The sequence below is a fragment of the Heterocephalus glaber genome, unplaced genomic scaffold (genome assembly GCF_053883595.1).
Source record: "Heterocephalus glaber isolate CG9 unplaced genomic scaffold, H.glaber_assembly_v1.0 deba00001111, whole genome shotgun sequence".
NCBI lineage: Eukaryota > Metazoa > Chordata > Mammalia > Rodentia > Bathyergidae > Heterocephalus > Heterocephalus glaber.
The window spans coordinates 626,483-649,926 of record NW_028258194.1 but is presented as its reverse complement, the minus strand read 5'-3'; the positions used below and the strand labels follow the sequence as shown (position 1 = coordinate 649,926).

General features: G+C 40.8%; 1 protein-coding gene across 1 annotated transcript in view; it reads right to left on the bottom strand.

The window, feature by feature from the left end:
* Positions 1–23,444, bottom strand: part of Nipa1 (NIPA magnesium transporter 1) — a 46,803-nt gene that overhangs the window by 11,128 nt on the left and 12,231 nt on the right. Inside the window, exons 2-3 of the mRNA XM_004872190.4 lie at positions 14,264–14,311; positions 9,679–9,769 (exon numbers count right to left, since the gene is read on the bottom strand). Of these exons, the coding sequence (XP_004872247.1) occupies positions 9,679–9,769; positions 14,264–14,311 (139 nt within the window). The remainder of the gene's footprint in view (positions 1–9,678; positions 9,770–14,263; positions 14,312–23,444) is intronic.

Genomic DNA, 23,444 nt, shown 5'->3' with positions numbered 1-23,444 from the left:
GTTTTCCAGGAAGTTCTGAAATCTGGAAGCACGAGTTCTCCAGCTTAGTTCTGGCTTTTCAGGACTGCCTCCTTATTTCAGTCCCTTGCATTTCCCTATGGATTTTATAGCAGCTTGTTCAATGTCAGTAAAGAAGTCAGCTAAGATTTCAATTGCACTGAATCTGTGGATTAATTTGAGAGTACTGACATCTTAATAATGTTAGTTCTTCTGACTGCAGGCATGGGACGTTTACTTGGATCTTTTACTTTCATTCAAGGGTGCTTTTAGAATTTTCAGGTATGAGTTTTTATACTTAAATTTACTCCTAGTCCATTCATTTTGGTACTACTGTCTATGGAATTCCTTTCTCAATTTCATTTCTTGTTTACCTGCTATGATAGACAGACAGACAAAGTGATTTTTGTATATTGATCATCTGTCCAGCAATCTTTCCAAACTAGTGTTAGTTTGAAATTTTTAGTGGATTCCTTAGGATTCTCTATATAGTATTCTCTCCCAACAAAGACAGCCAGCCTCCTTCCTTTCCAATCTGGATGCCGTTTAGTTCACTTGCTTGCCTAAATGCTTTGGTTTTAACATCCCACAAAATGCTGAGTAACAATAGTAAAAGCAGATGGCTTGGCTTGTCCTCTTTGACCTGAGGAGAAGCATCTAATCTTTCACCATTAAGGATGACGGCAGGGGGAGTACAATGTGAGAGCCAGAGCTGTGGTGCACGCCTGTAATCCCAGCTACTTTGGAGGCTAAAACAGGAAGATCTCAAGTTCAAGGCTACCCTGGGCAACTTAACAAGATCCTGTCTTAAAATTTATAAACAAACGGGCCGGGGATGGAGCTCAGTGGTTTCACCCCCTGCTGCGCAAGCGCAAGGACCCAAGTTGGATCCCCGGTACCAAAAAAAAAATTATAAACAAATTAATAGATAAGGTTGGAGATGCAGCTCAATGCCAGGCTCTGGGTTCAATTACCAGCATCAAAAAAAAAAAAGGATTTTAGCTGGGTGGTTTTCATACAGATCATTTGGGGATATACAGTTAGTCCTTATTCCTAGCACACTGAGTGTTTACCTCATGAAGGGATGCTAATTTGGGGCACGGGGCTGGAGATTAAACCCAGAGCCTTGTGCATGCTAGTCAAGTATGCTACCGGAGCCATCTCCACACCCCTTTTTAAAATTGTATTTTGAGGGCCGGGGATTTAGCTCAGTGGTTCTGGCACCTGCCTCGAAAGCACAAGGTCCTGAGTTTGATCCCTGGTACCAAAAAAAAGAAAATTATTGGGCCGGGGATTTAGCTCAGTGGTTTCGCCACCTGCTGCTCAAGTGCAAGGACCCGAATTCGATCCCTGGTACCAAAAAAGAAAAGAAAATTATTTGAGGCTTCTTCAGTAGAAGATTTTTTTTTTTTGAGACAGTCGTGCTATGCAGTTCAGGCTGGCCTTGAACTTAGCATGTAGCCCATGCTGGCCTTGAACTTGTGGGGATCTTCTTGCCTCAGCCTCCTGAGTGCTGAGATTACAGGCATGAGGCACCATGCTAGCGAGAAGTTGTTTTGTTGTTGTTGTTTTTTAACTAATTCTGTCTCCTAATGTGGTGTAGGTCAACTCAGATCTATTTTTTTTTCTTGAAATAGCGTTACGGCTTGTGTTTAGATGTCCCCTCAAGCCTCAAGTGGTCACAGGTGGGGCTTTTAAATTTTTAAATTTATTTTTAAAAAGTAGGAAACAAGCCTTTATTGCAGAGGGAGAGAGCTGCCGGGATGCCTCAGAACAGAGCGCAGCCTTTTTTTTTTTTGGCACCAGGGATTGAACTTGGGACCTTGCGCTTGCAGGGCAGGTGGTGGAACCACTGAGATAAATCCCTGGCCCTATTTTTTTTTCTTAAATTCTTTTATTGGTACATTTTAGGTATACAATACATTTACATTCATCCTTGGGAACGTGTTCCTTTACATGATGCATCTTGGTTCTCATTTTTTCCCCATTCCCTGCCCACCCTTCCCTATTTACAGACTTTGTTTCCATTTTTGCCTTTCCCTTCTTTCCTTTCCCCTACGCCTCCCACTTCCCCTACCCCTTTAGACCTTTTCTTCCTATTTCACAGTATCAATTATTCATTTTAATCCTTATTTACCCTTTCAGTTTCTCACACTAGAGAAACTATTCGGTATTTACACATGTGTGTCCTGTTTATTTCACTTACGAGAATGGCCTCAATGTGCATCCATTTAGCTATAAATGACTCTAGTTTCTCATTCTTTTTTTTTTTTTTTTTTTTTGGTACTGTGGATCTAACTCAGGACCTTGTGCTTTCGAGGCAGGCGGTGGAACTACTGAGCTAAATCCCCAGCCCCTTAGCTTCTCATTCTTTATGGCTAAGTAGTACTCCTTTTTTAAAAAAAAACACTTCTTCTTTATCCAATTTCCAGCTGATGGGCAATTGGGCTGTTTCCAAGCTTTAGCTATTACAAACTGTGACACCCACAACTTAAAGGAGAAGAGATTTAATTTGGTTTCAGTCCATGGTCACCTGGCTCCAAGGCAAAAACATCATGGCAGAAAGATGGGGTGAAGCAAAGCTGCTTATTTCATGGAGGCTGGGAACAAAGCAGAAGAGTACTAAAGAAGAAGGGGCCAGGGACCAGACATAGTACCCAAGGTTGGGCCGGGGATTTAGCTCGGTGGTGCTGCTGCCTGGCCCGTAAGCTCAAGGACCCGAGTTCGATCCCTGGTACCAAAAAAAAAAAAAGTGCCGGTCATGGTGATGTACACAGTACCCAAGGTCACACTTCATGACCCACCCAGACACAACCAGAAGTGTGTTTTCTTAATCCCTGAGTGTCAGCTCTAAAGCTGGTCAAGTTGAAAAGCCATCTTAACTGTCATAAGCTAAGAGGCACTGTCCTTCTTGCAGATAAACTCAACAGTGATCATTCCAGTTAAGCGAGGTGAGGAGAACACAGACTATGTGACTGCACCCTTCATTGATGTGAGTGCTGGGTGGGTCCCCTGAGCTCCTAGCACCCCATGGAGATTCCCTGGGACTTATAGGGCTTCCCTCACATCCCTGCTTAGGATCATCTTTGAGCCAGTCAGTAGTCGCTGAGCTGATACCCAGAGGTGGGGCTTTTTTAGAGGTAGCAGAATCTAGAGTGTGTGATGCTGGGATTAAGGGCGTGTGATTACTAAATCAGTCCACTGATTGGTTTGGCACCACCTTAATCCCAGTAGCCTAGATAGAGTATAAAAGGGACAGAAATGCTGTTAAGGTCCCTTGCTTGCTTGCTTTGCTGTCTTCTGCCTTCCATGAACTTCTCCCTGTGATGCCCTCTGCCATGCCACCTTGCCTTGGAGCCAGGCATTATGGACTGAAACCTCTACAAACTGTGAGCCAAATAATCCTTTCCTCCTTTAACTTTGGGTGTTGGGTATTTGTCTTAGCAATGAGAAAAGTAACTAAGACAGATAGTTTCTGTAATTTGCGTCTTTCCAGGAATGTGTCCACTTCTTGTAGTTATCTAACCTGCTGGCATATTATTTCTCATATTTTCTTATACTGCTTTTCACTTCTGTATGGTTAGCAGTAATGTTCTCTACTTTATTTCTGACTTTAGTAATTTCAGGTTTGTCTTAACCCATTTGCTGTTGCTGTAAGTGAATACCTCTGCTAGGGTCATTTGCTCAGGACAGGACAGCATCACTGAGCTCACACCCTGGAGGCTGGGAACAGGGCGCCACCATCTGCTCCAAAGGCCAGGACAGAGCAAGCACACACTCACCCGGGTCTCTGCTCTGACAAAGCCACCGGGTAGTTGTGGGATGCTCTCCTGACCTCACCAAACCCTAACTGCTCCCCCAGGCTTGACCTTCAAATACCACTGACACGTGAACTTGAAGATTACTACATGGTAACACAAGTTTTCTGGTGTTTTGAGACAGGGTCTCCCTGCGTGGTTCAGGCTGGCCTCGAACTCCCAGCAATTCTCCTGCCTCAGCCTCCCAAGTGTTGGGATTACAGGTGCTCACGCCACACTCATGATAAGTTTTGAAGGAGAAACATCAAAGCCATAGGAACTCTTTTCTCTTTGCTTTATCATTATCGCTAAAGGTTTATCAATTCTGCTGCTCTTTTTAAAGGACAAACACTTTGTTACACTTTTTCTCTATTGCTTTTCTATTCTCTTTATTATACTTGAATCTTTATCTTCTCCTTCCTTCTGTTTGGTGCAGGTTTGGTTTCCCCTCGTTTTCCAGCTCTCAGGTTGGAAGGTTAGGTTGTTGATTTGAGACTTTTTCTCCTTACCACATAGGGATCTGTAGATGTAAGTTTCCCTCTGGCTACTGCTTTAGTTGAGTTCTATGAGTTTTAGTATGATGTTTCATGATTTTGGTCATCTTAAAATATTTTATTTCCTTGATCATTTTTTTTGGACTCATTGGTCTTTTACTATTGAGCTGTTTAATTTCCATATGCCTGTGCATTTCGCAAATTTCACTTATTTTTGATAATTTCATTTCATTGTGGTCACAGAAAGTACTCTGTAGGTTTCAATCTTTTCAACTGATTGTTTTTTACAGTTTAGCACATGCTCTAGCCTGGAGGATGTTTCATGTGCACCTGGAAAGAACGTGTATTCTGCTGTTGTTGGGTGGGATGTTCCAGATACCTGCTTAGTTTATTCAAGTTTCCTATTTTCTTTTTGATCTTTTGCTTAGTTTTCTATTATTGTTGAATTGTCCTTTCTTTTATTCTGTCAGGTTTTGCTGCATATATTTTGGAGTTCTGTTTCTAGTTGCCTGTCTGTTTATAACTGTCTTATCTTAGCAGAGCATGGTGACACACACATGGCAGGGCTGAGTCCCTGGGAGCATGGCCTGGGCCTGCCTTCCTCCCTCCTCCCCTGATGTCTGTTTCCTGTGCCATACCATGACCTGTTTCTCCTCTGTGATGCCCCTCTGCCATGCCACCCTGCTTTGGAGTTGACTATGGACTGAAACCTCTACAAACTGTGAGCCAAAATAAACTTACTATTATGGGTACTGGGTATTGTGTCTCAGTGACAAGAAAGTAACTAAGACAACAAGCATTTAGAGAGGCTGAGACAAGAAGATCACAAGTTTGTCCTGTTTGGCAATCTTAGTGAGATCCTGTCTCAAAAAATTAAAAATAAAGGGCCAGGGATTTAGCTCAGTGGTTCTGTCGCCTGCCCGATCCCCAGTACCAAAAACAAAACAAAACAAAACAAAACAAAAAAACCAAAAAAAAATTGAACATAAAAAGAGCTAGAGATATGACTAAGAGGTAGAGTGCCTCTAGGTTCAATCCCCAGTGCCAAAAAAGAAAAAACCAAAACAAAACTGCTGTGTATTCCAGATGGAGTAACCGTTTTGTTATTTCAGTGTCCCTCCTTGGCCAAGCATGCTGGCATGTGCCTGTAATCCCAGCGCCCTGGGAGGCTGCGACAGGACTACAAATTCAAGCCCAACCTGGGGAATTTATCGAGATCCTGTCTCAAAATAAATAGGGGTAGAGATGTAGCTCAGTCCAAAGGCCCTGGATTTAGTTCCCAGCACTGCAAAAAGAAAAGTTCCTCTTGGTCTCTAGTAAGGTTTTTCACTGTAGACAGCCTCACCAACTTTCTTGTGGTTATGGTTCGTGTAACATCCTTTGTTCCTTCTTTTTATGTCAACCTATTTGTATTGTTAAACTGACGTGTGTTTGCTGTCAACAGCGCATTGCTGGACCGTGCTTGTTTTTCATCCAGCCTGAAAATCTCTGCCTTTTGCCTGGATTGTTTAATCCACTGACATTCAGATTTTAATTGATAGTTAGATTTATATCTGCTATTTCACTTTTTGTTTTCTATGTAGTTCATGTCTTTTTTGGTTTTTGTTTGTTGTTGTTTCCTTTGCACTCAATGAACTATTTTCAGAGTAACATTTCAATTCCATTAGTAATATTTTCACTTTAATTTTTCTAGTAGTTTCTCTAGAAAACACCTTTTAGATTGATACTAACCTAGCCCCACTAAGAAATAATGTTGCTCCTAAAAAGCTCTATTTCCTCTCCCTTTTTTTGAGTGTGAGTTCATACATAAAACAAACCCAATAGTATATTATAATTATTATATATAACTGTCTATTAAAGAAGCTAAGAACAAGTATATATTTACAGAATCTGCTGTAATAACTTACATATGTCCTAGCTACTCTTTTAACATTTGTATTATCTTTCAAATATTTACTAAATACAAAGGTCTTTACTATATTTAATTAATTACATACATTTTATTGAAAATGAGGTTTAGTATTAGTGGAATAAATGTACTTTTATATGTGTGAATTGTCTCTTCCTGTCTCTCACCATTTTGTCTATCGAGATTTTCATGTTATTCTGAAGAATTTGAGGAATTTCTTCACATCTGTTATAGTTTTGATCTAAAATGACCCCGAAAGTCCCATATGTTCAGAAACTGGGTTGCGGAAGGTGGCCTGATCTTGGGCCCAGTGCACTCATCGGTGGATCCATCCCTGGTGAGTTCCCGCCCAATGTGCTCCTGGGGGGTGGCCTGGGTGGAGGAGTCACAGGGGTGACCTGGCAGGGTGTGGCCCTGTCCTGTCTTTGCCCTCCCTCCTCTTCCTGCTTCCAGCTGCCACAGCTCAGCAGCTGTCTCCCACCACACCTTTCCACACGGCCAGCCATAGGCGAATCATCTAACACTGTGAGCCGATGTAAACCTGCCCTCCGCTCGGCTGTGGTGCCAAGTGATTTCTCCCAATGACGGGAAAACTGATACAATATCCCAGCTTTAATCACTGTCATACTTGATGGAAATGCTTTTCCCATCCTACTTATTTTTGTAGAAAATTAACTTTTTAATTTTTATTGCTTTAAACCTTAGAAACTTATTTTTCAAAGATCTGCAGAAGATTCTATTTTTTCAAGATGTGAAAATAAAGGGACTTACATACATGGTCTGTGAATTTTGGAAAGAGCGAAACCTTTTTTCTCCTCTTGGGTAATGTAGGGTGAGCTCCTGTGTCACTCACTCCGGGTCACATCAGGGACGCAGTCTGCTCAGGGACATTCGGATGCACCATGCGGAGCTCTGCGCCACGGCCTGGGCAACTGACAGACAGCGAATGCGCTGTGCTTGGTGCAGCTGTGTGCAGCACTGCTGCAGAGGGAGGCACAGCCTCCTGAGCAGCCCACGCTGTATCACGCATCCCCCTGGACACTGTGCTTGTCTCTGCTTCCACACTCGAGAGCTAGTGTGTCTCTTCATTACTTAGTCATATTTTGATGTTGCCATGATTAGAAAATTAGATATTCATAACAAATTGCTTACCAGTTTTTCCAACACCAATTATTAAAGAAAAAAATGAAGGCTGTAGGTGTAGATCAGCAGTAGACTGTTTACCTAGCATCTGCATGCAGGGCCCTGGGTTTAACCCGCAGCACCAGAAAGAAAAGAAAGAGAAGGGGAAAGGAGAGGGGAGGAAAGGGACAGGGAGGAGAGAAGACAGAGAAGTTGAGAGCCTAAGGCAGGCTTTTTACCCAGAATACCATGCCCCATGGTTCCTTGGGTGAATACATCGCCGGCCGACTTGGAGCCGTGAGATTCCTGGTGAAGCGACTTAACTATCCACGTGCACAAGAAGTCCTTAGGAGCTCATGCAGGCAAAGCGTCTTCTACTGTCATCTACCAAGAGCACAGTGGTGGCCTGATCATCCTGCAGGAAGTAGGCTGGGAGGGCTGGAGAAGGGCATCAGGACTCGAGCACAGCTGCTCCCCCAGCTCTGCAGGGCATCCAAACAAAGACAGGCCACGCAGACATGGTCTACACAGCAACAGTGGGTACAAACACATGTTCAAAGCCTCACGTATGAGAAACACAGGGGTGGACTCAGACCACAGAACCGTAACGCCTACATGAATACTCTGCACAGACACACGTCACTGAAAGGTTGGGGGGGGTACAACACAGCTGAAAACCAAGGTTACCGATGCGCTGGAAGCTTAGGGGTTTTTTCCTACTGTCCTATCTCTGTTTACGAAAGATTTCTTCACAGGTAAAGGACATAAATGTGTTCACAAGAGGAAATGTGGTCATCTATTTAGTAAACATCTCACACTTTTTAGGTAAGCAAAGTTCTATGGTTTAGATATGGTTTGCCCCTGCCAAAACCCACACTGCTGTTCGATTTATAATGTGGTGTTCAGCAGCTCGCACAGGGCAGGGTTAGCCACAGAGAGGACAGCGACACAGTGAGCCTTCCCCTCTGCTCTTCGTCCTTTGCTTTCCGGCATGAACGGAAGCAGTATGTGGCTCTACCAGGTGTGGCTGCCTGACCTTGGACTCTCAAGCCTCCAGAGCCAAGAGCCAAGGTAAAACCTCTTGTCTTTAAACATCACTTGGTCTCAGGTGTTTGGTTATATCCTCAGAATGGACCAAGACAGCAAGTTTATAAAAGGGGGTCCAGCTGGGTGTGGTGGCACATGCCTGTAATCCCAGCACTCAGGAGGCTGTGGCAAGAAGCCTGGGCTACACAGTGAGTTCAAGCCCAGCCTGGACTACATAGCAAGACCCTGTCTCAAAAGAACAAAACAAAACACAAATAATAATAAATAAAAAGGGCTGCATTTGTGATTTCTGACAGGTAGCAGGCTTCAAGGCCCCACTCCTCCCCATTCCCTTTGGACCACATCTGGGTGACATGATGAGAAAGCTGCTCAAATGCTCAGTCCCTGAGCGCTGGCAGACAAACTATGAAAGCGCAGCCTGAATGTGCAAACTTCCACCAGAGCAGCCCTAGCTGCTGTAAACACCCAAAGCCCTCCGGCTCCTCCTGTTTCACTCTGGATTGGGGGATTCCTCTGCTGCTGGCTGTGTGGATCACATACCCTATTTCATATCCATCGGTGGTTGTGCCATTTGTTTCAGGCTTGGTAACATACTGGTGTGAGGGGGACTGCCCAGAGTCCAGCAAGGGAAGTAACACCGCTAACGCATATGTTTTGCTTCGTGGCTTCTCAGAATAACTTGCCAAGGTTAGCTGGGGCACACAGGGGCACACGCCTGTCAATCCCAGCTCTAAGGAGGCTGAGGCTCACTGAGTTCAAGTGCCTAAGTGCATAGTGAGACCTTGTCTCAGGAAAAAAAAAGAAAAAGAAAAAGAAAAAAGAACAACTTGCCAAGGTATGGAGAAGACTAATCTCTAAGAAGTTAGCCAGGGCAAAGTCCAGGAGAGTGAACAGTTTCAGATTCACTGATGAGCATGAAAAGTCAGAGGTGAGGAGCTGTGGATGTAGCTCGGTGGTACAGCAGCTGCCTAGCATGCATGAGACACCGGGCTTGATTTCCAGCACCACACGCATGCTCATGTGCACGCACATGCACAAGCTAGCATCTGCAATACACTAAATAAATTCTAAGAGTTAAAGTTAAATGATATAAGGGCCGGGGATTTAGCTCAGTGGTTCCAGCCCCTGCCTCTCAAGCTCGAGGTCCCGAATTTGATCCCCGGTACCAAAAAAAAAAAGAATAAAATTAAATGATATAGAAATCTGAAGACTTTACTTACAGTTTTATTTTTTAACAGAAACATTTAAAACGAAAAGTATAGTGTATCTAAAATATACATTAAATACCAACACAGGGAATCTCAGCTCTCACCCAAATGGCACTCCAAGGGCACCCAGAGGAGTTACGAGGACTGTGGGGACCGCCGTGTAAGCCAGGAAGTTTCCAATCTGGCCGACAGCCACTGCCAAGAGAATCACAGGGACACCACTGCAATAAGTGCTCTCTGCTCAGGCACCGACCATAGCGCGAACTGCAAGGCTACTTCCCAGCCCTGGAGCAAGTGAGCCAGGGCATCACCTGCGTGTTTCAGGGTCGAGGTGGCAGGGAGCAAACCCCACAGCTGTAGTGGTCCAGCCGGTCGGGGTGCAGTTCCAGCCCTCCGTGGAAACACCAATGTCACCAACAGTGACAGAAGGTGAGTGCGACACTAATTTCCACTCTTTAACACCCACATCCTTGGGTGTTTTTAAGAATTAATTTAATTTTTAAATACTTTTCAAAAATTTGAGAGTTCTCCCAGATAGGGTGGACTGGCCTTGTAATCCTCCTGCCTCAGCCTCCCAAGGAGCCAGGATTATAGGTGTGTGTCTCCACCGTCAACTTTTTTTTGGTATGGGGATTGAACTCAAGCCCTTACGCTTATGAGGCAGGCGGCGGCACCACTGAGCTAAATCCCTGGCCCACCACACTGGGGATCGAACTCAGGTCCTTGTGCTTGCGAGGCAGAGGCAGGCAGTGGCACCACTGAGCTAAATCCCCGGCCCCTTACTGGTACATTTTAGATATACATAATGATCACTTATCACAGGGAATTTGTCTCTGTGGTATATCTTGTTTCTTTTTTTCCAACAACCCCCCTTCAACTCCCCTTTCCTTCCTTATTTACAAAGGTTTTTTTTTTTCCATTTTTCCCTTCTATTCTCATTTTTACCTTGTTCCTTCTTTCCTTTCCCCTGCCCCCTTCCTTGTTCCCTTTCACATTTGAACATTTGCTTCCCATTTCCCAATATCTATTACATATTTTAGTCCTTATTTCTACTTTCAGTTTCTCACATCAGAGAAACAACACAGTATTTAAACATATGCATCCAATTTATTTCACTTAAGAGTTTGGTCTCTAGAAATGTCTCAAGCTTATCTTTCTTTATGGCAGAGTAGTACTCCATTGTATATAAAAACCGTATCTCCTTTATCCACTCATCAGTTGACAGGCATTTGGGCTCGTTCCAAAATTTAGCTATTACAAACTGCTGCTATAAACATGAATGTGCATATATTGCTGTTAATTCTTTCAGGAAAAGATGTCAAGAAGGGACATATCTCAGTCAAATGAAACCTCTAGTTTTAGTTTTTTGAGGAATCTACACACTGATTTCCACAGTGGTTGCACCAATCTACACTCCCACCAACAGTGGAGAAGGGTTCCTTTCTCCCTACAGCCCCGAGAGCATTTGTTGTTAGTTGATTTCTTGATAACAGCCATTCTTTCTGGAGTAAGATGGCATTCCAGTGTTGCTGTACTTTGCATTTCTCGAAATGACCAGTGACGTTGAACATTTTTTAATTTATTTGCTGTTTCTACTTCCAGATCTGAGAAGTGTCTATTCATTTCAGATGTCTATTTTTGTGTTTTTGGGGGGGTTGGGGGGGGTTGGTACCAGGGATCGAACTCAGGACCTTGAGCTTGTGAGGCAGGCGCTGGATCAGATGTCTATTTTGGGATTGGGTCTTTAAATTTGGGAGGTCTGATTTTTTTGAGTTTATTATATATTCTAGATAGTAGTCCTTTGTCTAAGGAACAGCTGGCAAACATTTTTTCCCCACACTGTGGGTTGTCTCTTCACTGTTGGTGGTTTTTCTTGCTGTGTAAAAGCTTTTTAATAAGATGAGATCCCAGTTGTCAATTCTTTGTGATATTTCCTGTGCAATCAGCGATTTGTTTATGAAATCTTTGGCTACACCAATGTCTTCAAGAGTTCTACCTATTATATCTTCCAGCAGATTAAGTGTTTCCATTTTAATATTCTGATCTTTGATCCATTTTGATTTTAGTTTAATGCATGGTGAAAGATACGGGTCTGGTTTTAATCTTTAGCAAGTGGAAAGGCAGTTTTTCTAGCACTATTTATTAAAGAGGCTATCTTTTTTTCAGTGAGGGTGTTTGGCTACTTTGTCAAGATAAGGTGGCTGAGTATGTCTGGAGTTGTGTCTGCATTTTCCAATCTGTTCCATTGATCCTTGGGTCTGTATTTTTTTCCAGTACCATGCTGTTTTTATCACTGTAGCTTTGTAGTGTAATTTCAAGTCAGGGATTGTGATGGCCCCTGCCTTGCCTTTGTTGTCTAGGATTGCCTTTGGTATTCTAGGTCTCTTCTGGTTCCAAGTGAATTTTAGGATTGTTTTCTCTAATTCTGTGAGATATGCTGTTGGAATTTTGATCAAGATTGCATTAAATCTGTATAACAATTTTGGACTATATTGGTTCTTCCTATCCAAGAACAAGAGATATCTTTCCATTTTCTGATATCCTCTTCAATCTTTTTTCCAGAGTACTGTAGTTTTCAATGCAAGTCTTTTACGTCCTTCATTAGGTTGATTTCTGGGTATTTCATTTTTTTGGATGCTATTGTGAAGGTGCTGTTTCCCTAATTTCTCTCACTGAGTTTGTTATTCATGTACAGGAATGTGATTGATTTTTTTAGTGTTGACTATCCAGCTACACTACTGAATTTGATTACTAAATCTAGAAGTCTTTTGGTGGAGTTTTGGGGTTTTCTGTGTAGAGTATCATGTCATTTGCAAATAATGGTAATTTATCTTCTTCCTCTCCTATCCTTATTGCTTTCATTTCTTTCTCTTATCTAATTGCTCTGGCAAATGTTTCCGGAACTATGTTGAATAGGACTGGTAACAACTGATATCCTTGTCTTGTTCCTAATTTTGGAGTGAAAGGTTTCAGTTTTTGTCCATTTAGTATGATATTGGCTGTTCATCTGTCATAGATGGCTTTTATCAGATTGAGATAAAGACATTCTATTTCAATTTTTGTAGAGTTTTTATCATGAATGTGTGTGGACCTTGTCAAAGGCTTTTTTTGCGTCTATTTTTTTTTTTTGGGGTACCAGGGATGGAACTCGGGTCCTTCAGCTTGTGAGGCAGGTGGCGGAACCACTGAGCTAAATCCCCGGCCCTCTGCATCTACTTTTTATTTTTTATGTTTTTGGTACTGGGGATCGAACTTAGGACTTTGCGCTTATGAGGCAGACGCTGGAACCACTGAGCTAAATCCCTGGCCCATCTATTGAGATGATCATATAGTGTTTGTCCTTGGCTGTGCTAATATAGTGTATTACTTTTATTTATTTGCATATGTTGAACCATCCCTGGATCCCTGGGATGAATCCAACTTGGTCACTGTGTATAACCTTCTTGATGATTTGCTGCATTCTGTTTGCCAGTATCTTATTGAGGATTTTTGCATCCATGTTCATTAAGGAGATTAGCCTTTAGCTTTTTTTATTGGATCCTTTTCTGGTTTTGATATCAAGTTAATGCTTGCTTCCAGGAATGAACTTGGGAGTATTCCTTCACTTTCAAATTCACTGAAGAGTTTGAGAAGTAGCAACATTAGATCTTGTCTAAGTTTGTTGTAGAATTCAGCAGTGAATCTGTCAGGGCCTGGGCTTTTCTTTGTTGGTAGGTTTTAAATTATTTTTTAAAATTATATCTTCAATTTCATTGACTGATACTGGTTTATTTAGCATTTTTATATCTTCTTGATTTAGTTTTGCTAATTCATATGCATCTAGGGATCTGTCCATTTCTTCCGTGTTTTCCACCTTATTAGAGTACAGGTTCTCAAAGTAGGTACTGATGATGTGGATTTTTGCAGGATCTGTCGTTATTTCACCCTTTTCATTCCCAATTGAATGGATTTGAGTCTTTCCTTTTTTATAAAAAGTTGGATAAGGGTTTGCCAATTTTATTTAATCTTTCAAAGAACCAACTCTTCAATTCATTGATTCTTTGCATTTTTGTCTGTCTCCACTGCATTAATTTCTGCTGTGATCTTTATAATTTCCTCCCTCACATGACCTTTGGGCTTGACTTGCTCTTCCTCTTCTAGAAGCTTGAGGTTCAGCATTAGTTTGTTTACTTGAACTTGCTCTGTATTCCTGATACGGGTATTCACCGATATAAATTTCCCTCATAGGACTGCTTTCATTGCATCCCATAAGTTCTGGTACATTTAATTGTAGTAATTCTGGTATCATTTAATTGTAGATACTTTAACCTCTGAACTTGTATTTGAGTTGATACAAGAAACTCTCCTTTGTTAAACAGATGGTGCTGAGTGAAATGAGGCATCTAACTCAGGGAATTTCACTGAGGTCACCCACAGGCTGCAGTGGAGCAGGTGGGAGCTGCTCTGATGTGTTCTGGCCAGGGCAGGGCCCTGGGCTCAACTCAGGACCAGCTTCGAGAAGCAGGAGCCTCTGTGCTCCTCCCCAGAGGTCACTGCATGCCCTTCCCTCCACTCCCTTCCTACTGAAGGACATTCCCTGGGGAAGGAGAGGACTGGGGTGACACCCCTCCAAGCATCAGCACCACACTCACCCTGCTCTTTCACCCTGCCCCATGAACAACTGACCAGGCCTTCCCAACACACACTTACTTGCAATGGTGCCAGCCCACCATACAATGTCTGTTAAATAGGAGGTACCTGTAAAAGAATGAGAAAAATGCCATGTAAGTAGGTTCACAAGAAAGAGGTTTACAAGCTGCATATTTAGAACAGAAATCTTCACTTGAGAACTAAAATTGAAAACAATGAATGTCAGACTGTTTATTCACCCTATAAATAATCTTCAGTCTATATATAGCAGGATGAGAAACCACTAAAAACAGTAAAGATATTTTTAAAACTAACACTGGCTGGCCCAAGGAAATAAACAAAAGCTTTATAATGGTTTTCTTTGGCATGATTAAGCCACTACACTCAAGTATTCTGTGGAATGGAGATTTTTTTTTTTGGATTGCTCTCCAAGGAGATGTCCAAAGTCCAACATTCTCATGCATTCACTGTAAGCCATTTATATGATAATTTTACTACCATAGGGCTCAAACACTTCCTGCTTAAACAGGTTACTCAACTTTCCTAATTTAGAATCTTTCAGTATGGCTCTTCCTTCAGCTTTTTGGGCACCAGATCCTCCCCTGATCTTCAATGTCCTGGCATTTCAAACCTTACTTCCCTTATAGTCTCTCCAATACCGCAAGCAGGCGGGCAGAAGGTGAGGAGCTGCCTGGCCTCCTGTCCTGAGGGACAGATGCATACAGGAAGAGCACCTCCCACCCTCAAGACCTGTTTGTCTTTCTTCAGGTTCTGGAGCTGTTTCTATTGCAGACTAAAGTACCCAATTCTAATAGGATGTTTATTTCTCGGTAGTAAAATCACAGACTTTGGCATAAGGAACATAGGAAGCCTGCCTACTTAATGTGGGAGCAGAGCTATAGGTTTTACAGTAAGTACTTTAAAAATGATTTTAAAAAATAATACAACAAGTAGCAAGGAGTAATAGAACTGAGTGCTACTCAGGAGGCGGAGTCAGGAAGATGGTTTGAGTCTAGGAGTTTGGGGCCAGCCTAAGCAACATTAAACACCATATCTCAAAAACAACAACAGGGCCGGGGATTTAGCTCAGTGGTTTCACTGCCTGCTGCACAAGCAGAAGGACTCTAGTTCAATCCCCGGTACAAAACAACAACAATAACAACAAACAAACAAACAAAAAACAGAAAAGAAAGAAAAGGAAAAAAAGTAGCCAGGTATGGTGGTGCATACCTATAATTCTAACATTCTGGGAGGCTGAGGTAAGATTGCATTTCCAGCCCAGCCTAGCAACTTAGTGGGGCCCTATCTCAAAATTAAAAAAAAAAAAAATTAAAAAGGACTGGCACTTCCAGGAAGATGGTGGAGCCATAAACAGCAGCAAATCAGCCTCTCTGAGATTCGGAATCCAGATACCAGGATATAATAACTTGGGGAAGAAAAGGAGGAGGTGGATCCCTGGGACCCAGGATCTGACGGGAGAACTGAAGTGAATAGGAAAAAGGAAGAGACAGATCTAAATGCAGAAAAAGGAGGTGGCAAACTGCACTTTCTCCCTGGCTCCTGGCTCAAGGTGTGAAAGGAGGCTCGGATCTACAGAGACACAGTGAGGCCAGGTGGACTCTAGAGGCCTCCATGGAGAAACACAACAGTGGAACAGAGTACTGGATGCCGTAAGCTACAATAGCTTGTGAGTGGCTCCAGTTCGAGCATTCCTAGAAGAGGGAACCTGGCCAGATACCATTTTCGGGAGGGGCCAACTGAACACTGGACTTGAAGCAGCCTTGAGTGGCTTTATGTTAGGGCTCCCAGTCACTAAGTGAGGCTCAACCACAGGACACATGCAAGGTGAGGGAGCTCAGACCATGATAACAAGAGACACCCAGTGTTGGAGGCTGAACAACTCAGGCCCTAACCGTAGAACCAGAACCCAGGATCAGCCTGAATTTCTGTGGAGTTGAAAGCACAAAATCAGCACCTGCCCCGCGGCAGGCTTGCTGGGATCATCCAGCATGGATCTGGGCTCTGTCTGCCTCCTTTGCCTAGCAGTGACAAAGACACGCCCTAAATTGGGCACTACCACAAAACTGTAGTCCCCAGAAGATAGCCACAGGCTTGAAATCATAGAGAAATCTCTTATCTTTGTTTTTTTTCTTTACTCTTGATTGGTTGCTTATTTTTTTTCCCCATTAAATTTACTGGTACATTTTAGGTATAAAATACAGTTACATTCATCATTGGAATCTAGTACCTTTACATGAGTCTCTTGGTTCTTATTTTTTTTCCCCTTCCCCTGCCCTCCCTTCACCCCCTCCACCCTTCCCTATTTGCAAAGACTTTGTTTCCATTTTTTTCCTTTTCTCATATTTTTTCTTTTCCCTTCTTTCCTTTCCCCTACCCCTCCCACTTCCCCTGCTCCTTTAGACCTTTTCTTCCTATTACACAATATCAATTAGACATTTTTTAAATTACAGTATGAAGATCTAGGAGACATTACCACAGATTTTACAGAATTTAAAAGGATATAGAAAGCATATTACAAAAATCTGTTTCGAAATAAATTTGACAACTTCTAAGAAGTACGTTGGAAGACAAATTAATGAAACTAACTCTGGAGGAAATATAAAATTTGAACAGCACCTATTAAAGAAAGTATATTCCTAGCTTGAAAAACTACCTATGTGACAACAACAGGCTCATATACATTTTTTTTTAGGCTCATATACATTTTAACTGATAAATTATATCAAACAATTAAAGCAGAAAAAAGAAGGAACACTTCTCCCCTCATTTTAGGAACTCAACATTGTGCTAATCCCAAAACTGGATAAAGATAATAGAAGAAAAAAGTATGAACATAGATAGAAATTTGTTTAACAAAACAATTAGAAGTCAGATCTGGCAGGATGTAGAAAGTGGTTTTGTTATAGGGATGGTAGTGTTGGTTCAACATTGGAAGATCCACCCCAAAAGTCATCATTTTAACAGAGGAAAGGAAAAAGCCATATGATCCTGTCACTAGTTGGAGAAAAAGTATTGGACTAAATTCTACAGCTGTTCATGGTAAAAGCTATCAGGAGACTAGAAGTAGAACAGAAACTTCTCAACAGATTAAAGACATGTACTCCATACTTCCAGCAAGAACGCCTTATATGAATGGAGAAGATACAATGCTTTCTCCTTAAGGTGGGGAACAAGGACATATATGCTTACTCTTTACCTGTCCATTAAACTTTGAAACCTAGGCCCCACCAAAATAGTCTGGCAATAAAATGACACAATTAGGATAGGATTGGCAAGGTAGAAACAAAATCTTTATATGTAGATGAAATGATCATGTACAGAGAAAATACTAAGAAATATCTAGGAGCCCCTAGAACTTGTATTTGAATTTAGCAGGATTAGAAAACACAAGGTATATATAAAAGTTCAGGTCTGTGTATACGTGCTATAAATGAAGAATTGGATATTGAAATTTAAAAGTTACGTAGGAGTACAAAGGACCTAGAAAATTTTAAAAAGACAAAAAACAGTATTGGAAAACATTTAGTTCCTAATTTTAAGACTTCTTCCTTTTTTTGTGTGTGATACCGGGGATCGAACTTGGGACCTTGTGCTTGCAAGGCAGGCGCCGGAACCACTGAGCTAAATCCCCGGCCCTTAAGACTTCTTCTAAAGCTACAGTAATCAAGGCAGTGTTGGTGTAAGGAAAGACATATAGATCACTGGAATAAAACAGAGAATCTAGAAATAGAACCACACATATTTGGTCCACTGAGTTTCAAAAGATTATTTAACATTAGCATTTTATAGAATATAAACTCAATTCAAGAGCCAAGGAAGAGATAGTGTTTTCAGCAAATGGCACTAGAACACCTGGTATCCATATATAAAAAATTAACTTCAACCCTTTATTTCCATACATGAAAATAACTTGAAGGGATCTATGAACCTAAATATGAAAACCTAAAAGTATAAAACTTTAAGAAGAAATTATAAGGGAAAATGTTTATGAATTCAGGGTAGGCAAGAACTTCCTAGGATATAAAAAACATGATGTATAAAAGAAAAAAATTGATAAATGAGATTCCATCAAAATTTAGAACTTTAAATGACATCATTAAAATGAAAAGTAGTCCTTAAACAGACCATAGTTACAATGCATATAACCTATGACCAGAATATATAAACAACTCTTACAGCTCATTAATAGACAACCCAATTAAAAAGTAGACATAAGATGATAAATAGCCAGTACAGCACAAGGAAAGGTGCACAACTCTAGAATCAGAAAAATACTAATCAGTACAATAACAAGATTGAATTATACACTCATTAGAAAGATGAAGTTTAAAAGTTTTAAAAGCCTTGTCATGACTTTTTCCTTTTATTGGATTCTCCCCCTTTGCGATTAATTTGTCACGCCCAGTGGATTCATTCTGCTGGGTTTCCTGGGGTTGTGATCCTCACTGTCTTTTCCTAGGGTATTGTCTAAAATTTTTTGGAGTGCCGGTTTGGTATTCATGAAGTTCCTGAGGTGCTCTTCATCATCAAAGTATCTTATTTCTCCATCAATTTTGAAAGGTAGTTTTGCAGGGTACATCAATCTGGGTTGGAGGCTGTTTTCCTTTAGGGTTTGAAATACATCACTCCAAGCTCTTCTTGCCTTGAGGGTTTGCATTGAGAAGTCTGCTGTGATTCTGATGGGCTTTCCTTTGTATGTGATTTGTTTCTTTTCTCTCACTGCTTGTAGAATTTTGTTCTTCTGTTGGATTTCTGGAATCCTAACTATTATATGCCTATGTGTAGATTTTTTTTGATCAAGGCTAGCTGGAGTCCTATATGCCTCACTTATCTGTATGTCAAGTTCTTTTCCCCTCCTTGAGAAGTTTTCTGCCATCACTTCTGTGAACAGTTTATTTATGTCATCTGGACTCTCTCCTCTTTCTTCATTGACTCCAGTCAGTCTTATGTTATTCTTCTTTGCATTGTCTAGCAGCTGCTGGATTGATTTCTGGTGTTCCCTTACAATTTTAAAGTAATTTTTCTTTTCCTGGTCACTAATTGCAATCTTATATTCTATTTCTGAAATGCTATCCTCACATTGGTTCATTCTGCTGCACAGACTTTCAATGGAGTTTTTAATCTCCTGGATATCTGTTTGCATCTGTTTTATGGATTCCATTTGTTTATGCTGGGATTCCATCATGTTGCTCAGATCCTCTATTTTTTTATCTGTGTCCTCTCTATATTTATTAATCATGTCCTGCACCATGAGCACAATCTTTGCTGTTATCTGAGTAATTATTTCTGATTTCATTTTTCCCAGATCCTCTTTTGTTGCCAGTTCAGAGAGTCCAGGTGGTTGAGTATCAGATTGTTCCACCTCGTTTCCCTTTGGGGTTGCTGTAGGTGATCCGGAAGTCTGTTTTTGAGGCTTGTTTACATGTCTTCTAATTTCCACTGGGGGGGGGGTCTGCTTCTGGTGCCCGCGTGGTTCACCTCCTCTGCTGTGGGAGCGTGGGATGGTGGCAGGGGAGCTTCCTTCTGGGTGTTGAGACCAGCTCAGCTTCTCTGCCCTAGGAGCATGGGTTGGTGGCCTGTTTGCTTATTTTTTTCATGTGTGAACATTGTTTTCTAGTTTTTCTTTTCTTTTCTTTTCTTTTTTTCTGGTACTGGGGATCGAACTTGGGTCCTTGTGCTTGCACAGCAGATGGTGAAACCACTGAGCTAAAATGCCAGCCCTAGTTGTTCTTTTTCAATTTAGTTCTTATTTTTGTTTTTTTTCTTCTATTTCCCTCTCATCTTCTTCGCCAGTTTCCTAAAGCTTGGCAAATTTTTTTTTTCCTTCAGCCTTGTTTCTAATCTCTTTCTCTTCTTTCATTTCTCTGTTTTTCCCTCCTATCCCTTTTAAATTTTCTCCCAAGGGTAAAACTGCTCTTGGGCCTGGGATGTAGCTTAGTGGCACTGCACCTGCCTGGGAAGCACAAGGTCTTGAGTTCGAGCCCCAGTACCAAAAAAAAAAAGCTCTAATTTCTCATTTGTTTTAGATTTTATAATATACTATAAATCTTGTACCTATTGTTAAAGATGGCAAATTAACAGTTACCACTTTTTTCATTTTCTAAACTATGCTTGATGCTATTGTAATTACTGATTGTTGTATTTTAGCCAAAGTGATATAGTCATTGTGATCAGTTGTTCTTCCTTGTTTGCCAATATCGAGACTGACTGGGAGTCATAAACAATACCATAGTCCAGTACCAAAGAATGGGGTGGTAGGCCAAATAAGCAGCAAATTCTCATCCTCAATAAATTGAAGAGGCAGGATCTTGGGACAGACTTAAAAGTCAAAAGCCAGATACACCTAGAAGACATCTCTGAAAAGTAGTCATTTGCTAAGGAGGTCTTATATTAGTAATAAAGCAATGTACAAGTATCAATGTAGAAAACAAATTTTAAAAAATAGAAAATGAGGGCCAGGGATTTAGCTCAGTGGTTCTGCTGCCTGCCTTGCAAGCGTAAGAACCTGAGTTCTATCCCTGGTACCAAAAAAGAAAAAAAAAAAAATTCTATTGAAAGTATACATAGCAGAATCATCCAATATGCGGATAGAATATCAAATCTAGAAGACAGGTTTGTGGTTAGTGATAATCAAATGAAAGACTCTTTTTTTTTTTTTTCAACTGGGGATCGAACTGGGGTCCTTGTGCTTGCGCAGCAGGCGGTAAAACCACTGAGCTAAATCCCTGGCCCCTTAAATGAAAGACTTTTTAAAAATAGCAAGGGAACACAAAAAATCAAACTAGCAGCTGCTAGATGATGCAAAATCAAACATAAGATTGATCAGAATCAATAAAAAATCAGAAGACAGCACAAAGGACATTAAAAAATCTGTTCACAGGGCCAGGGATTTAGCTCAGTGGTTCTGCTGCCTGCCTTGCAAGTGCAAGGACCCAAGTTCGATCCCTGGTACCAAAAAAAAATCTGCTCACAGAAGTAAAGGCAGAAAACTTCTCAGGCATGGAAAAAGAATTTGACATACAGATAAGTGAGGCAGGGCCTGGGATTTAGCTCAGTGGTTCCGCTGCCTGCCTCACAAGAGGAAGGTCCCAAGTTCGATCCCTGGTACAAAAAAAAAAAAAAAAACAAGGGGCGGGGATTTAGCTCAGTGGTTCTGCCTCCTGCTGCGTAAGCACAAGGACCTGAGTTCGATCCCCAGTACCCAAAAAAACAAAAACAAAAACAGATAAGTGAGGCATACAGAACTCCAATTAGCCACGAACAGATAAAAACTACACCAAGGCATATTCTAGTCAAGATTCCAGAAATTCAACACAAGAACAGAATATTAAAAGCTATTAGAGAGCTGAGTATTTAGCTCAGTGGTTCCGGCGCCTGCCTCACAAGCGCAAGGTCCCGAGTTCGATCCCAGGTACCAAAAAAAAAAAAAAAGCTATTAGAAAAAGAAACAAATCACATATAAAGGAAACCCCATCAGAATCACAGCAGACTTCTCAACACAAACCCTCAAGGCAAAAAGAGTTTGGAATGAAGTATTTCAAGCCCTAAAAGAAAACAACCTCCAAACTCAGATTGATGTCCCCACAAAATTATCTTTCAAAACTGATGGAGAAATAAGACACTTCTGTGTTAAAGAACACCTACCACCAAACCAGCACTCCAAAAAGTTCTGAAGGACACTAGAAAAAAACAACACTTCCAAGAATCTAAATAGAATGAATCCACCAGGCAAGGCAATATATTAAACAGAGGGGAAAGAAAGGGAAACAACAATTAGAGAATGATATGACAAGGATGAGTCAATACCTATCAGTTATAACCATCAATGTAAATGGTCTCAATTCACTAATCAAAAGAAACAGACTGGCAGAATGGATCAAGAAACAAGATCCAACAATATGCTGCATACAAGAAATACATTTAACTCAAAAATACATAGGCTGAAAGTCAAAGGATGGAAAACAATACTCCGACAGGAACCCAGAAAAAAACAGAGGTAACTATTCTATTTGCAAAGTGGATTTCAAGCCACAACTGATCAGAAGAGACAAAGGTCACTACATACTTGTTAAGGGAACAATCTAAGAGAGAGAGATAACAACCTTAAATATATATGCACCAAATACCAGCTCACCCAACTAAAAAGTAAAACAAACACTAATGGATATGAAAAATCAAATAAGCACGATACAATTGTAATGGGGACCTCAATACCCCACAATACCCCACTGTCACAAATAGACATATCAACTAGACAAAAAATAAACAAAGATATATTAGAGCTGAATCAAACCTCTGAACAAATGGACTTAGTAGATATCTACAGAGTGTTCTACCTCACAACAATACATATTCTTCTCAGCTGTATATGGGATTTTCTTCAAAGTAGACTACATACTATCTTGCTCATAAAACATGCTTAAGTAAATGTAAAGGAACTGAAATTATCCCATGCATATTATCAGATCACAGTGCAATGAACTGGAAATGAATGGCAAAAAAAAAAACCCCACAAAAACTACATAAACACATAGCAATTACATAACACCCTCCGGAACAATCAATGGGTCACAGATGAATTAAAGAAGAAATTATACAGTTTCTACAATTAAACAATAGTGCGATATGACATACTTGAACTTTTAAGATGCAATGAAAGCAGTCCTACAAGGGAAATTTATAGTAGTGAATTCCCAGATTACAAAAACAGTGCAAGCTCAAATAAATAACCTAATGTTGAACCTCAAGCTTCTAGAAAAAGAAAGCAAGTCAAGCCCAAAGCACATACAAGGGGAGAAGTTATAAAGATCAGAGCAGAAATTAATGCAATGAAAACTAAGAAAATACAAAAAAAAAATCAATGAATCAGAGTTGGCTCTTTGAAAAATTTAATGCAATAGACAAACTTACCCAATCTCATCCAAAAAAAGAAAGAAAAGACTCAAATTCATGCAATTAGGAATGAAAAGGGTGAAATCACAACACATCCTGCAGAAAATCGGAAGATTATCAATACCTACTTTGAGAAACTGTACTCTAATAAGATGGAAAACAGAAGAAATGGACAGATTTCTAGATACATATGAATTTCCAAAGCTGAATCAAGAAGATATAAAAATTCAAATAACCCAGTATCAGTCAGTGAAATTGAAGATGTAATTTAAAAACTACCAAAAATAAATAAATAAAATAAAAACTACCAACAAAGAAAAGACCAGGT